Raw genomic sequence first — 14139 nt, 5'->3', positions numbered from 1 at the left:
CATCATGCAGCTTATCCCGCCGCACCCCGAGCCGCGGCAGATGGCGCGAGCCCGAGGGACTTCAAGCAGCCTCACCGGCGTGTGCACCGCCGCTCCCAGATGGTCAGCACCCTCCCCCCACTCCGGCTCCCCCGCTGCCTGCAAGTGGGGGCAGCCCTCCAGCTGGCTTACGCCGCAGGGCAACACATGCTCGGCCATGACACATGCCCACATGCCGGGTCTCTCCTGAGCCAATGGCTCCCTCTGCTCCATGGGCTTCCTTGCAGGCCAGACTCAGCCTGGCAGAGCCGCCCAGGGACAGTGGAATCCTACAGAGGGACCCTGTGGGCACCCTCCCACTCCTTCGCTGCCCCCCAACCCCTGCAGGTGCCACCCCCTTGACATCCAGCTGCTGCTTTGGGGGGCAGAGAAAGGACCACGGATGAGCCGGGGACGGCACACAGTGAGCAAGGAAGTGCTGGGTTTGGGTCACATTCTCTGCTGGGAACAGTACGAGGATCCGAAAGAGGGCGATTTATTTTGCTGGGATTTTATTTTCTCCTTCTGAGGGAGGCCGATCCCTCCGGCACAGGTGGGGGGCCGCCGATGTACCCACAAGCTCCGTCGCTTCCTTGCTTTGCACCCAGCTGCGGCGAGATGAGCCTCCAAGAGGGGAACACGGTCCAGCCGCCATCCCTCTGACGCCTGGAGCCCCGACGGGGGGGCCACGTTTGAACCCAACAAAGACAGAGCAGCCAAAGGGCAGGACTTTAATCAAATCAGTCGAGTTCTTTACAGAACAAACATCCAGTAAAAAAGGAGAAGAGAACAACACAGAACCAGCTTCATAAATAACCAGGACCCGGCCTTCCCAGAACTCTTGGGCGGTTTGGACAGGTGGCAGAGAAAAAGGAGGTACAAAAACACACAAATATACACAGGTAAAAAAACCACACACGCCCCCCAGCAAGAGCCTTGGTAATCCTGCATCGAGGAGGTAGATTTTTGCCGTTACGGCGAAGCAGGCGAGTTTATTTGCAGCCTCACTGCTGCACTTCGTGGAGCACTGGGCCTGCGTGCGCTTTCCAGCTTGGGGAGGAGAGTTTCTTGATCCCCGCCCCAAGGCTGTTCAAAAAGCTCCCGCCGCTTTACACTCGCTCCCCGCAGCCGGCCCTTCTTGTGGAATCAAGATGCACAACATCATGGGGACGCAGCCCGGCTGGGGGTGATAAGGCGATTTCCAGCGGGAGCAACGAGGCACCTCCCGAAGAATTACTTTCCTGCTATACGTCCCTTTCAAGGGTCACTCCCCCCCCCCCCCCCCACACACACACACTCAGCATCTCTCCACAGGATCAGCTATCAAAAGGCAAGCTGCCATCCAGCGAAATGGACCCACAACTGCAGCCAAGCGGCAGCTGCAAAAAAAGGAGGCACCTGGGAGCAAAACCAACAGCCAGAGCAGCCAGGTAACAGAACAAGGGCAAGGGGCCTTTCGGGGGAGAGAGATCAGTCACACAGACAGCCGCTCCTGGAGCAGACTAGCGCGCCCCGGGGCTGTCCGTTCAAAGCGAGAGCCGGCTGCAACAAAGACAAGTGTGTTACAATCGCCCCAGGCTCCGGCACACCACAGCCCAGGGATTTCTTACCCGCACCCGTTTCCTCCCCCCCACAAAAGAGCTTAACTAATGTGGAAATCGGCTGCGGAACCAGCGTGATGGGACTTTCGGCGACGAGCAAAACAAAACACCAAAATTCAGTTTCCTCTGGATCAAGCCGCCCGCGGAGACGGGGGTGTCTCCGAACTCCACAAAGGCTGGGCACAAACTACAAAGACTTGCTGGGCGGGGAGGGGTTTAGAACCCCCACCCCTGGGGTGAACATGGGGGGCATGGATAGAGTGGCCCATGTGCACCCCGTTCACCGGCGTGGGCGCTTCGGACAGTCTGCCTGGCCGGTAGCACAGAAGGTGCAGCAAGGTTGCGTGACAGGCCGGACGGTGTCTCCTCGGGGTGGGGACCAGCTGGGCTGATGCAAACCAGCTCCCCGGATGCAAGAGATGCACGTCAGATGCTGCCGTGGGCCACGTTCGCAGAGCGCTGGGGAACACTCCCCCGACACGGCAGGGAGGGGCAGGGGCCGCACAGCTGCCGGGGAGGAGGGTGCCACCACGGGTGGGGTACGACGTTTAGCACCAGATCCCTTAGTAGCTCGTGGCAGAGCCGTTGTGGGGGTAAGACTCCAGGTCTGTCCCACAGACAGGGCTGGAGCAAAGCCTTCCACTGGGACCCCTGCCCTCCGCGGCGTGTGCGGGCCGGGAGCTGCACAGGTGTTCCCCTGGCGCGCCCACGAGGCAGGTGTCCTGCCGCCTCACCCCAGCCAGGGCATTTACAACCCTCTCGGAGCGGGCTCAGGAAACCGAGCCCGAGCCAGGCAGGTGCCGGAGACTGGATCAAGGCAGGTGCAAGGCAGCCCTTTGCCCTGGGCCTGGCTCACGGGGGTGGGGCCATATTCCAGGCTCTTTATTAATAGCTTGCATATTCACAGGCCCAGCTCCCACATCCTTCCAGCTGCTGAACGTGACAGTTACTCCTGGGACTGCTGAACGGCCCTGCTCCTCCCCTCAGCCCCGTGCCAAGGAAATTGGCCCTCTCTCTTCACCGGGGCTTGGGCCTCTTGAAGGTCCGGGCTCAGCGAGGTCTCTGGAAGGACCAGCTCGCTGAGCGCCAGGGGACGGGGCAGGGAAAGGACAGCAGGGGACCGGGACGTGAGTTACAGGATCTAGGAGACTCCACCAGGACCAGATCGAGTCGTGCACGACATGAACACGCCCCTTGCACGTCACCCCCCGCCAAGGGCTCGGCCCTGGCGTCGCTATACGTTGGATACCTTCTGGGGCTCCCTGGCTTGCCGGAGTCCGTACAGCCACTTGATGACCCTGGCGTTGCGCTCGACGACGGAGATGCCGTAGGGCATGCGCTCCGCCGGCTTGTCCTCCAGGGTGGCGGTGCTGCGCTGGGAGCGGGCGCCCTCCGAGCTGGCGGTGCTGACGCTGTGGAACTTGACGGAGACGATGTCCGAGCTGGCCCGGGCAAAGTGCTCCACCCCGAGGTCCCTCACCTCCTCGGGGTCCAGCCCGCAGTAGTTGAAGAAGCGCTCCAGGTCGGCCGTGGCCCGGGAGTACCGGTCGCTCAGGTCGGACTTGGACCGGTGCAGGAGTGTCTGGCGCTTGGCGCTGTCCGCCCGCCTCTCGTGGGGGCTTCTGTTCGGGGAGCTGGTGGAGGGGACTCGGGCCTGGGCGGGGGAGGCGGGCACAGGCGTCACCTGGATGGCGGGGGACTCCCTGCCCCGGAGCACCCCGCAGGGCCGGACGTCCACTCGGCGCACGGCCACCGTGCTGGAGGGCTTGGAGGTGACGGAGCTCTCCGACAGCTTGCTCATGCCCTCCGCCGGGCCCTTCCTCCTCTGCCCCGCCGGGCGCCCGTCCGGCGTGCGGGGCTCGGGCGGCTCCGCTCGCCACTTGTGCTCCAGGGGGCTCGCCGGCTTGGGGAAGGCAGGGCTGTCGCGGATGTTAATGAGGTTGTTGAGGATCTCCAGGTTCAGGGAGGTCTTGGGCCCGGCAGCTTCCGCCCGGCGGCCCCCTGCAGGGGTCTTGCGGCTCGGCGTGAGCATCGTTCGCCGCACCCCCAGGGGGAAGAGGGGCTGCTTCAGGAGGGGCTTCACCGGCTCCTGCTTGGTGCTGGCCACGTGCAGGCTCTTCACGTACTTGGCTTTGTCCGCCTCCAGCCTCTCCACGGCACTGGGCTTCCTGGCGCCCGGGGCGGCCTGCCGGCGGAAGTACTCAGGCCCCTTGTTGAGGATCCGGAACGGCATGGCCGAGGTGAAGGATGCCGTGGCCGGAACCCCCTTCATCGCGGCTCCGGCCTGGAGGGTTTCCACGGACATGCTGCTCAGCGCCCCACTCCGCTCGCCGGGCCCCCCACAGCTGTGTCCATCAAGGGTCACCTGCCAGCCATGCCCGCCCGCGAAGATTCCAGCTGGATGCTCCTCCCGGAAGAAACGCCGCGCTGATCGTCCAGGGGAGCCCGGAGCGAGGGGCCCCAGGGGCCGGCAGCCGTGGCGGGTCTGCCCTGCGGTCACGCTCCAGTCGCTGCAAAGAAGGGAACAGAGCTCAGTACCCAGCCCGGAGCCGGCAGGAGCGTGCGGCCCCCGATTGCTGCTGCCTCCTGCTCCTGCCGGTGCAGCCAGACAAAGGGCCTGACAGGCGGGCTGTCTGCGCCAGGAGGCGGGGAGACCAGCACGGGGCTTCCTATTTCAAGACACACGCCCCGCCCCCCTGCCAGACAGCTCTCTCCCTCCGGCCAATTGACAGAGGCAGAGACACTTCAAATGGAAACCTCCACCAACCCAGGGAGAGCGGCCCGGCGCAGCTCCTTGAATGAAAATCGGGGAAGGAAGGAGCGTGAGGAGTTACCAGCACGATCAGCCCTGCCGCCCTGAGCCGGGCTTCCCCCGCCCGCCCGCCCGCCATCACCTGCCCCTTCCCATCTGGGATTCAAGATGCCCCCTGCATTTCCCCGGGGAGCTGCCCACAAGCAACAGCCATCTGCAGGAAAGGGAATCGGGGTTAAACAACAGGCAGGGCCCAAAAGCCAGCCTCCAGATACTCCAAGCTGTGGGCTCATCTCCCCCCATGTCTGCATGGGCCAGGCAGGGCCCCAGAGAACAGAAAAGGCCCTTGCCTGGGCAGCTCTTTAAACCAGGCGGGGGGGAAGGGGGCAGGCTGCAGACCCACAGAAAAATCAGTCGAGGGCCGCACACAAAAAAAAAAAAACCCAAACCCCTCACGGAGGAGAAAGACCCTCCCCACGTTCCCCCACACACCAGAGCTTAGGGGGCCCAGGCTAGTAGATTGTGTGCTCCAGCCCCACAGGGGGCAGAGGGCTGGAGCACCAGCACAGGCTCCCCAATGCTGGGGGAGAGCCCTTAGCCCGAGGGGGCGGGATCCAGACAAGCCACGGGCCCCGTCCAGCCCCCGGGCCTTAGGTCCCCCACCCCTGCTTTAAACCGTCCCATGACCTGCAGGGGCATCTCTCACCTCCCAAGCAGACACTGGGCTCCTCCGATCTCGGACGCTTACCCCCCCAGGGACCAGCCCCCCTCTGCCAACAATAAGCACGCATGAGCCAAGCTAGGAAACGCAGCCCTGTGCCCACCTGCAGTGGGGCAGCCAAATGAGAATTAATGTGGAGAAGCCCACCCCACACTTGTGAGGCTCTTGCTGGAAATGTGGGCTGAGTCCCCGGAGCATCCGGGGTCCACTGGGTGAGCGTCACCCTCAGGGCGGGCTTTGGGGAGAGTGGCTATGCTGGATGCTTGCAATTTGCAGGGAGTGGGGTTGATGTTCTGGCCAGAGGCAAGAAGAGGCTGAAATTTAGGAGAGGGGATGTATGGAAGGAGCCAGGCAGAGGACCTGGTCACTTTCGTAGGCACCAGACAAAGGACTTGGTCAGTTTCACAGATCCCTACAGCACTGGGCCCTGAGAAAGCTCAGACAGATCCCTCAGGCACATGGGCGCGCACACACACACAGACACACACACGCACACACACACACACACACCTCGCAGCACTCACCGCATTACAAGGTGCCCTCAACTGGAGGCTTCTTTCTTTCCACTGCCTGCCCTCCCCTCCTTAATCCTAGTCAAGGGGCCTTTTAAACAGCTTACAACTGCGCCTGTCTCTCATTAGCCACGGGGATTAGCAGCCCGGGAAATGTGCCGGGAGGTCCGGCTGCTCGTCGGAAGGGCTTGAGGCTGGGAAAATCGTGGCACAGCAGCCTTGTTCCCAGCCCGCTGCACATCTGGTCCCAGCCCAAGCGCAGGCGAAAGCGACGGCTCGGGGACCCCTTGCGGAGCTCAGAGGCGGGTGGGTTTACCTCTGCTGGGGGTGCGGAAGGGCAGGAATTGTTTGCCCCTCGGTTTGCCCATTCTGGTGGGTAACAGTGGGGGCCTGGGAGCCAGGAGATGTGTGTTCTGCTGCAGGCAATCCCCTTGCACGACCTCGCTCTGCCTCCGTCTGCACCGCAGACAATGGCCTCTTCGCTGATCCGAAATGCCCTGCTCTGTGCCTCCGTGATAATGAATCTGCAGCCTGCTTGAGCTCCGAACCAGAGCTGTCACTCACCCCCCAAGGGGCATGCCCCCCGTCCCCGACAGAGAGCATGACCGCGGAGTCAAACAGCCCCCGCCAGACAGCTAGCCCCTGCAAAGGAGTCTCCCCTGCTTCAGAGCGAGGAGCCGTTCTCCAGCAGCCACAGCTCCCAGCCTGGGAAGCGCAAGGAAGGAGCGCTGGGAAGATCTCAGAGGCGGAGTTAATTTTGTTTTGGGGGCACAAGGAACACGACGGGCTCCGTGGGGACATTCCCTGCTGCTAGCGAATGCTAAGTCTAGTTCTGCCCCCCCTCCCCCCCCCCCGCGGCATGGCAGCCAGCTGGTTATCCGGCAGTGGAAAGTGCTTTGAGATCCGCAGGTGAATGACACTGGTGGGGGGGACGGGGACCTTTTTTGGGTCGGGGCCACTGACCCACTGAAAAAATCATTCAGGGGCTGCACACAAGTAAGGAAAAAAACCCTCAATTGAGGAGAATGATATTCCCTAGAACCTAGGGGGACCCAGGCTAGATTGTGTGCCCCAGCCTTGTGGGGGGAGGGGCTAGATTTGGGGCTGGGGAGCCCCAAGCCTCAGGGGCCAGATCCAGCCCCAGGCCCTTAGATTCCCCACCCTTGCTACAGAAAACGTTGACGAAAGAAAGAATCTCTCGGAAGTCGCTCGTGGTCTCCCTGCCCTGCAGCCCGGCTGCCGAGGGGGCGTCAGGGCAAATGCCCCCCGGCCAGATGGGCACCCGGAAAAGCAACAAAAGACCCAGAATTAGATCAAGGCACATGGGCCCCGAGCAGCCTCCTCCCAGGACCTACCCTGCCGAACCAGTGGGAGCCAGAGCCAAGGGGCAGGGCGGGGGGAGGTTAGTGGTTTCACAACACTGGATCAATGGTTTGCACAAGAGCAGTGCGGGGCCAGGCGAGTCGAGGACTTTCCCACTCACTTCCAGAAGCACTTGGGGATTAAAGAGGGGGAGGGGCGGGAGCCGTGCTAAATATACTTCGCTGGGCTTCTTTAAATAGCTGCAGGAGATGGGGGGGAGGCGTCTGTTGCGCTGATCCAGGGGACCGGCTGGCATCGTCTCTGGCTCTCAAGACACGCTACCCTCAGCCTCTTGGCGCCGAGCCTGCACAGGCAGCCCGGCAAAGGGGAGCCGTGCGCACGGTCATTGGCTTCTCGCACTGGACAAGGCCGCGCCCCTGGGCCTGCCAGCAGACTCACCCGGGCCCAGGGAACGGGGGCTGAGGCGCTCCCCCATGGGAGGGGCGACCTCCGAAGGCGGCGGAGGGGGTAACTGCACGGTGCTTCGTGCCCTTCGGGGGCGGCTAAGGAAGAGCCACAAACCCCCCGGATGTTCCAGGCCAACGACCACCGGGCCCCGCTGTCAGCAGCCTCCCTCCGAGCTAGGAAGGCGCCGTGGGCAAAGGGTGGCAGTAAAAGCAGCCCCAGGCCAGTGAAACGGGGCCCACTGCTGCCAGGGCCGTGACTCGCCCCCCAGCACCGAAGGCCGGGGGCTCTGGCAGTGGCCGAAGCTTGGGGCCCTCCCGCCCCCGAGTGCCCGATGCCAGGCACTTCTACCCGCCTGCAAGTGACAGGTCCCTTCCCCCCGCTTCATCTGAGCCTGGCACCCAACCGGGCGGAGCTGCCCAAGCTTCCGGGAACCCACAGCCGTTACCAGCCGGCTGGGACAGGCTGGGGGCAACTTTCCCCTGCCAGTCTGGGGAGCGTGGCCGCCCCTCCAATAACTAACCGCCCCCCCCCCCCCCAGCTTCCTCACTTAGCCCAGTCCTAGGCAGGCCCTGTGCACTGGCCATGCTGGGGGGGGGGACAGAGAAGGAAGTGGGGGGGGGGTCATAGAACCACATCCCGGCCCCCCCTCCCGCTTCCCAGAGCCCCGGACGCCCCCGCCGTCGTGCCGGGCTGGGGTCGCTGTCAGTGCGCCGGCTGCTCACACCCGCGGCGGCAGGGGCAGGGGCAGGGACGGGGGCAGGCCCCCCCCCCCCGGGGCTCCTGCTCCCCCCTCCCCGAGCAACCCAATCTTCTCCGGAGCGCCACCGCCGCCCCCTGCCCGCCCCCAGTTCATAGCTGCGGGCGCCAGCGGCAGGGGCTTGGGCTAGGTCCGTGGATGGATCTCGGGGCGAGCTCGGCCCCACGCCGGTGCTCCGAGTGCCACCCCGCAGGCCCGGCCCAGGCTGCCCCCCTGCCCGGCCCAGGGGGCAGGGCGAGGCGCTGGGAGTTTTGCAGAGTGGAAGGCACCGGCCCTGCCTCGGATCCAAGCCGGAGAGGCCGGGCGGGCTCCCCCCTGTGCAGGAGCCGGCTCGGCTTTGGGTCACTCACCGGGGCTCGCTCCGCAGCGCTGCTCCCTGGCGCCCGAGCTCGGCGGCGCGGCAGCTGCAGTGCGGGCCGAGCCAGGCGGGAGCGATCAGGGAACCCGCCCGCCCGGCTTCCTGTGGCTGCTCCCAAGGGACCGGCCCCCTCGCCAGGGGCGGGAGCCTGCGCCCAGCGCGCACCTGCGGTGACCTGAGCGGCGGGCGGGGCCGCTCCCTCGAGTCCGCCCGCTCGCCCGGCTCCTGCCCCGCCTCCGGCTCTGGCGCCGCGTGGGGGGGTCGGGCTCCCCCGGGAGGAGACAACCCGCCCGCTGAGCCTCGGCGGTTCATGCACCCCCTGGGGGCGTCACGTGAAAAGTCAGACGGCGCCTCTCCCCGGCTGGGGGGGTCCCGCCACCTGACCTGGAAAGAGAGGGGAGTGCATGGCCGTGGGGGGGCCCAGCGGGCACCCTTCCGGATGGGGCATATGCCATGCCAAGGACAGTCCCTTTGCTCCTCTGGCCTGGGGCTTTTTACAGCTCTGGCTCCAAGGCAGCCAAAGGAAAGAGCCACTGGGGCCGAGGGGCCCAGCAGAGCAGGACCTGGGAGAGCCATTGCGGAGGAGCCCAGCCCAGGCAAGACCCTTGGTGGGGGAACCCCTCTGACAGCCCCCTAGGGCAAGAGGAGGCGCTGCTTGGAGCATGGCCTCTCTACAGCTTTCCCCTGGGGATGCAGCTGGTCAGTATATTAGGGCACTGCTGGGAAGCACCAGCTGAAATCAGAGCCCTGTTGTGCTGGGGGCTGTACAAACACCTTAATAGACTGCCCCTGCCCTGCCACACTGCCAGTCTAAACAGACAAAGAGGAAACAGAAGCACGGAGGGGTGAAGTGACTTGACAAAGGTCACCTATGGAGGCAGTGGCAGAGAGAGGGAAGGACCGATCACCTGGCTTTCAAACCAGAGCCCTATCCCCTAGGCCGGGGGTGGGGAATACAGCAGAGGCTGTTCACAAGGGTTAGTCTCTGGTGGGCCGCTGTTGTTATATTTACCTGCATAGAGAAGCGGTGCAGACCAGGACACCCACTTCCCGCAGCTCTGATTGGCCAGGAACAGTGATCCGCAGCCAACGGGAGCTGCAATTGCCTGTACCTGTGGAGGTGCAGGTAAATACAGCGGCGGCCTGCCCAGGGCTAACTCTGGTGAATCGGATCCAGCCCACTGGCCGGTATTTGGCCACCCCCACCCTAAGCCACACCGCCTCTCAGCTACTAATGAAGTTAGGTCTTATACGGATGCAAATCTACAGAAGAGAAGAGTGAGGGGGGATTTGAGAGCAGCCTTCAACGTCCTGAAGGGAGGTTCCAAAGAGGATGGAGAGAGGCTGTTCTCAGTAGTGACAGATGGCAGAACAAGGAGCAATGGGCTCAAGTTGTGGTGGGAGAGGTCCAGGTTGGATATTAGGAAAAACTATTTCCCTAGGCGGGTGGGGAAGCACTGGAATGGGTTCCCTAGGGAAGCAGTGGAGTCTCCATCCCTAGAGGGGTTTAAGTCCCAGCTTGACAAAGCCCTGGCTGGGTTGATTTAGTTGGGATTGGTCCTGCCTTGGGCAGGGGGCTGGACTTGATGACCTTCTGAGGTCTCTTCCAGCTCTATGATTCTATGAAATCATTCTGCCTAGAGACACAGACAGTCTCAAGGGACAGATCCCAGCCCTCCTTGACTCTGCTCAAATCACACCAGAGCCCGGGTGTGTAAGGAGCCAAATGTTTGCAGGTCAAGGGAGATGTGATCAGAAATGCCGGCTCGAGGATCGGTAGCCAGGCCTGGCCATTCTCTGCCGCCCTGACGGGCCAGCCAGGAATCTCCGACAGGAAGGACTGTGATCTCACACCCGGAGCACGCTCTGGGGTGCTCAGAATAGCATCAGTCATCGCTGGCTTCGCGTCCTCTGACGTCAGCCTCATTACCCCAATTTACTGGCAACAACACGGGCGCACAGCGCGTGACTCACCCACACCACCTGGAGCCTGGGAACCCCAACTCCTGGTCCTCTGCCTTTCCAGCCACCACCCCGTCCCTTCTCTCCATCTGCTGGAAACCAGGCTGAGAGAGAAATCAGGGGGCCCAGCAGGGAGAGGGAGCAGGCCCCCTGAGGGAGCCAAGATGCTACATGCCAAAGGGGAAGATTCCCATTGGGTTGCAGTGAATCCATTTACACCCACGCGAGGGCACCGCAGGGACAAAGCCGAACGGGTGGGCAGGGAGTTCTTAGCCACGTGACGCTCGCTCGTGCTGGCTGCACGGTCTCCAGTGTTGTTGTTGGTTTCCCACCAAACAGGTTTTCCAGGAGGTGACCTCCCCACAGGGCCGGGGTGGAGGAGGAGCGGAGTGGCTTGACTTCCCCTTTCTCGCAAGCGACAGACACGCCTGCTGCCTTCCACGCCGAGCCACAGCGCACAACTCAACAGTCCTGTGGCTGGCCACAAGCCGGCAGTGGCCCCGACTGCCGAACAACCATTGCCATTGAGTGGCAGGGAGGCGGGGCGTGGACGGTGCAACGGGCTCTCTGCCATACCGCCAGCAAAAGCACAGCGGGGCTGCTTAGCACTGAGCTAGGAATGCCCCGTTGGAAAACCCGCCTTCCTCGCCCCGCAAGGCAAGGCGCACGTCCGAGCAGTGCTATGCTGACCTGCCCCCACAAGGCCCCAGGGCCGCAGAAAATTGCCAAATTGCTGGGCACAGCTGTGTGCTCCGGGAGGGGTGGGGGGCAGGGGACGTTCCACACTCTGCATGCGTCCCTCTCCGCTTTCCGGCTGCAGCTTGCAGACTCTGCCTTCCCCTTTAGAAGGAACAGGCTGCCTGCTCTGTCCCATCCCCGACTCCTTCCTGCTGACTCTGACCATCGTCTCCAGCTAAACAGGACCAGGGAAAGGTGTGGGGCTCACAGCCCCACTTCACCTTATCCCAGCTTCAACCTCAAGGCCTTCCCGGCTCTCTGTGAAATGATAACGCCATTCAGCCACCCCGGCCAAAGAAATCAGTCTCTGGAAGGAACAGTTCAAAGGCCTTATCTGTATGAGTCAAACCTCCCAGTCCTTGTTCTAGGCCTTTGGGGATTTCAGCCACAATGCAAGCAGGCTGGGTTTTCCCCCGACCCTTCATCCCTGATTTGTCTTTGTTTCCCAACTTCCCTCCCAATTGATGGCCCTGGCTCCGGGTCTGCAAGGAGATTAAAGCAATCAGCTGACCCAACTGGAGTCAAACCCCATTCACAGGCCTGGCCAACACTAAAAAGTAGGGTGGACCCAGCTACATCCCTGAGCAATGTAATTAAGCCAACCTAACCCTCAGCACAGACAGCGCTAGGTCGACAGAAGAATTCTTCCATCAACTTACTGGGAGATGGGCTGCCTCCACTAATGGGGGAATCCCTCCAGTAGGCAGGGATAGCATCTACCATATCACACTACAGCATTCTTCTTTCAAGTGTAGACAAGCCCTCCAGCAGCTTAGGTATGTCCACAGGAGCTGCAATCACACCTCCCCACTGCAGTGTAGACGTACCACTAACTGGTCACACCTGAATCGGATCAGGTGAACTCCCAGATCACTGCACTGAAAAGTAACTGAAAAGGCACCTTCTTATTCAATGGAACAGCTGCCTCTATGCAGCCAGAAATGCACATATGGGAAATCTTTTGACGCCTGCCGGGGCCTGGCCTGCCTCAAGCCTCATTGAGAAAAAGCTTTACCTTGTCGCGGGGTCCCATTCTATCTGCAGTTACCTTGAGCCTGCTCGGCTGAAATCGAGCACGGAATCTTTTGTCTGTGCTGATAGGGGAGAAGTAAAGAACCCAGCTTGACTTTCAGACTTTCAGGGGCAGTTTGTGGGGCTAGTGGTCGAGAAGCCAGATTGTTATTTGTGAACTTGGGTAAGTCTGACCTTGAAAATCACAGCAAGACAAAGGACACGGAGCCCTATTGTGCAGAGTCCAGCTACAATTCTGGTTTTTAAAATGTAGATCATGTAAACTGTCTTCCAAACCAGATCAAGTAAAGCTGGCTTAGCCCCTTTGTAAACACAGCAGATACAAGCCAACCAACCTTGGAGTCACCGAGTAGACATGCATATCTCTGGAGCCTCTGCAATGCCTCACCCGCTTTTTGGTCCGGATGAGTGGAAACCACATCCTACCTTGGCTCTCCCCCTTGGCTGTCTAATGTTGCATCACCCGAAGTGTTGCATAACTGGTAACGCTGGCCTATCCATTGCCCACATATGGGGCATGGACCTAGCTCATCAGTTCTGCTCTCCTGCTTCAGGTAAAGTTTGTTGCCTGATGCATCTGAGAGAGGTAAAAGAACCAGTTCAGGCCAGGATGGGTCATTCACTCCTGCCCCTGAAGGAGCCAGCCCTGAACCTCTGGCTTTTACTCTCAGAATTGACATTTTTATCGGTTGTCCAGGCTTTCACTGAGCAGCAATGGGAGACAGTCAAACCTGGCCCATCCCCCATGGCTTGGGAACAACTTGATAAACTGCATTTCCCAGTCCCTTCCAGAAGCCCATCCCCCCAGGAAATTAGAACCAGATGTAATCAGAAACAAGCTCAAGAACTGACCCCTTCCCTGCTGCCAACCAGCGTCCAGCACCCACGGAGCAGGCATCTGGTGCCCCCATAGTGCCCAACATCCTGGGGAAAGGGGCGCTTCCCACCCTCTCAGAATTCCCTGCCGTGTTCCCCTAATTTGTCAGTAACCTGGAGGGCAGCGCATCCCATTGTCCCACCTAAGTACAGAGGCCAGTGGCCCTGCCATGTGCACGCCCACCCTGGGGTCCCACGCCAGAGCTGGTGAATGGGAAAGGGGGCTCCCCCCAATATCCTCCTACGATCGAGGTTTGGGTGCTCAGAGACCTCAAAACATGAACCTCACTCACAAGCCACCTTCCAACAGGAGCTCTGGGATTTCCCCTGGCTATAGGGGCTCTGAGATACCTCCCTGACCCCACCACCAACCGCGGGATGGGGATCCCCTCTCCCCTCCCCCCAGGGGCACGGGACCGCACACACTCTAGGGAAGCGGAGGAGGGGGTCCCCCAGCGCCTTGCTCCCGACGCCCCCTCCCCGGCCCGTCTTACCGCAGAGCCTGGAGAGGGACAGAGGGGTATCAGAAGCTTCGGCGCTTCCCAGATGCTCCAGCCCCCTCGACCCCACGAGCCTCCTTCCGATTGGCTCCGCTGCCTTTCGAACGTTGCGCGGCGGGGGTCGCTAAGCGACCGCTAGCTGGGCGTTTTATGAATGAAGAGGGCGGAGGCTGCTCGTTGGGATCTGCTCTCCCCATCCCCTCCACGTGTACACAGCCTCCCTCGCCCCACTCCCTCCATGGGTAGGGGCCCCGCTTCCCCCCTCCCGCCAGCTACAAGGGGGGGGGGCTTCCCCTCCTCTCCATTATTACCGTACCCAGACTGCATGCAGCCAGGGGTCTGCTTCGCTCTGCCACCTGGGAGCTGCCTGCGTCCCCCGTGCCCCAGCCAGCCATGCAGGAAAGGGGGGCTCGCACCCAGCAGCCAATAGGAATGCGGAGATCCCTCTGCTTTGGAGGCAATAAAACATTTCTGAAGGTTCCGATCTGAGTTCGGTTCTAAAAGGGGGGGGGGGCGGTTGTGGCGGAGGAGGAATTCTCACG

At 61.9% G+C, this 14139-nt stretch overlaps 1 protein-coding gene across 2 annotated transcripts; it reads right to left on the bottom strand.

Moving 5' to 3' along the window:
* Nucleotides 1–735: 735 nt before the first annotated feature.
* FAM110A (family with sequence similarity 110 member A) lies at nucleotides 736–13721 on the bottom strand. Of its 2 annotated transcripts, none has more exons than XM_025179615.2 (3): nucleotides 13592–13721; nucleotides 2869–4129; nucleotides 736–1560 (listed from the first exon to the last, which is right to left on the bottom strand). In XM_025179615.2, the coding sequence occupies exons 2-3, from the start codon at nucleotides 3922–3924 to the stop codon at nucleotides 1489–1491; spliced, it is 1128 nt and encodes a 375-aa protein (XP_025035400.2). In that variant the 5' UTR covers nucleotides 3925–4129; nucleotides 13592–13721; the 3' UTR covers nucleotides 736–1488. The 2 variants fall into 2 exon arrangements, with proteins under 2 accessions (XP_025035400.2, XP_075757007.1); XM_075900892.1 differs by lacking the exon at nucleotides 13592–13721 and adding an exon at nucleotides 8482–8816.
* Between the last annotated feature and the right edge of the window lie 418 nt (nucleotides 13722–14139).

Source organism: Pelodiscus sinensis, chromosome 18 (assembly GCF_049634645.1).
Source record: "Pelodiscus sinensis isolate JC-2024 chromosome 18, ASM4963464v1, whole genome shotgun sequence".
Lineage (NCBI taxonomy): Eukaryota > Metazoa > Chordata > Testudines > Trionychidae > Pelodiscus > Pelodiscus sinensis.
This window is presented reverse-complemented; position numbering and strand designations above follow the sequence as displayed.

Bases quoted from the DNA above. Each gene is read 5' to 3' on its own strand.
- FAM110A (XM_075900892.1), bottom strand. From the start codon at position 8,801: ATGAACCGCCGAGGCTCAGCGGGCGGGTTGTCTCCTCCCGGGGGAGCC. The intron at 4,130-8,481 runs GTGAGTGACCCA...CCTTCTTTGCAG, and splicing joins GCGCTGCGGAGCGAGCCCCG to CGACTGGAGCGTGACCGCAG. The intron at 1,561-2,868 runs GTATCCAACGTA...TCTTTGTTGCAG, and splicing joins AAGCCAGGGAGCCCCAGAAG to CCGGCTCTCGCTTTGAACGG.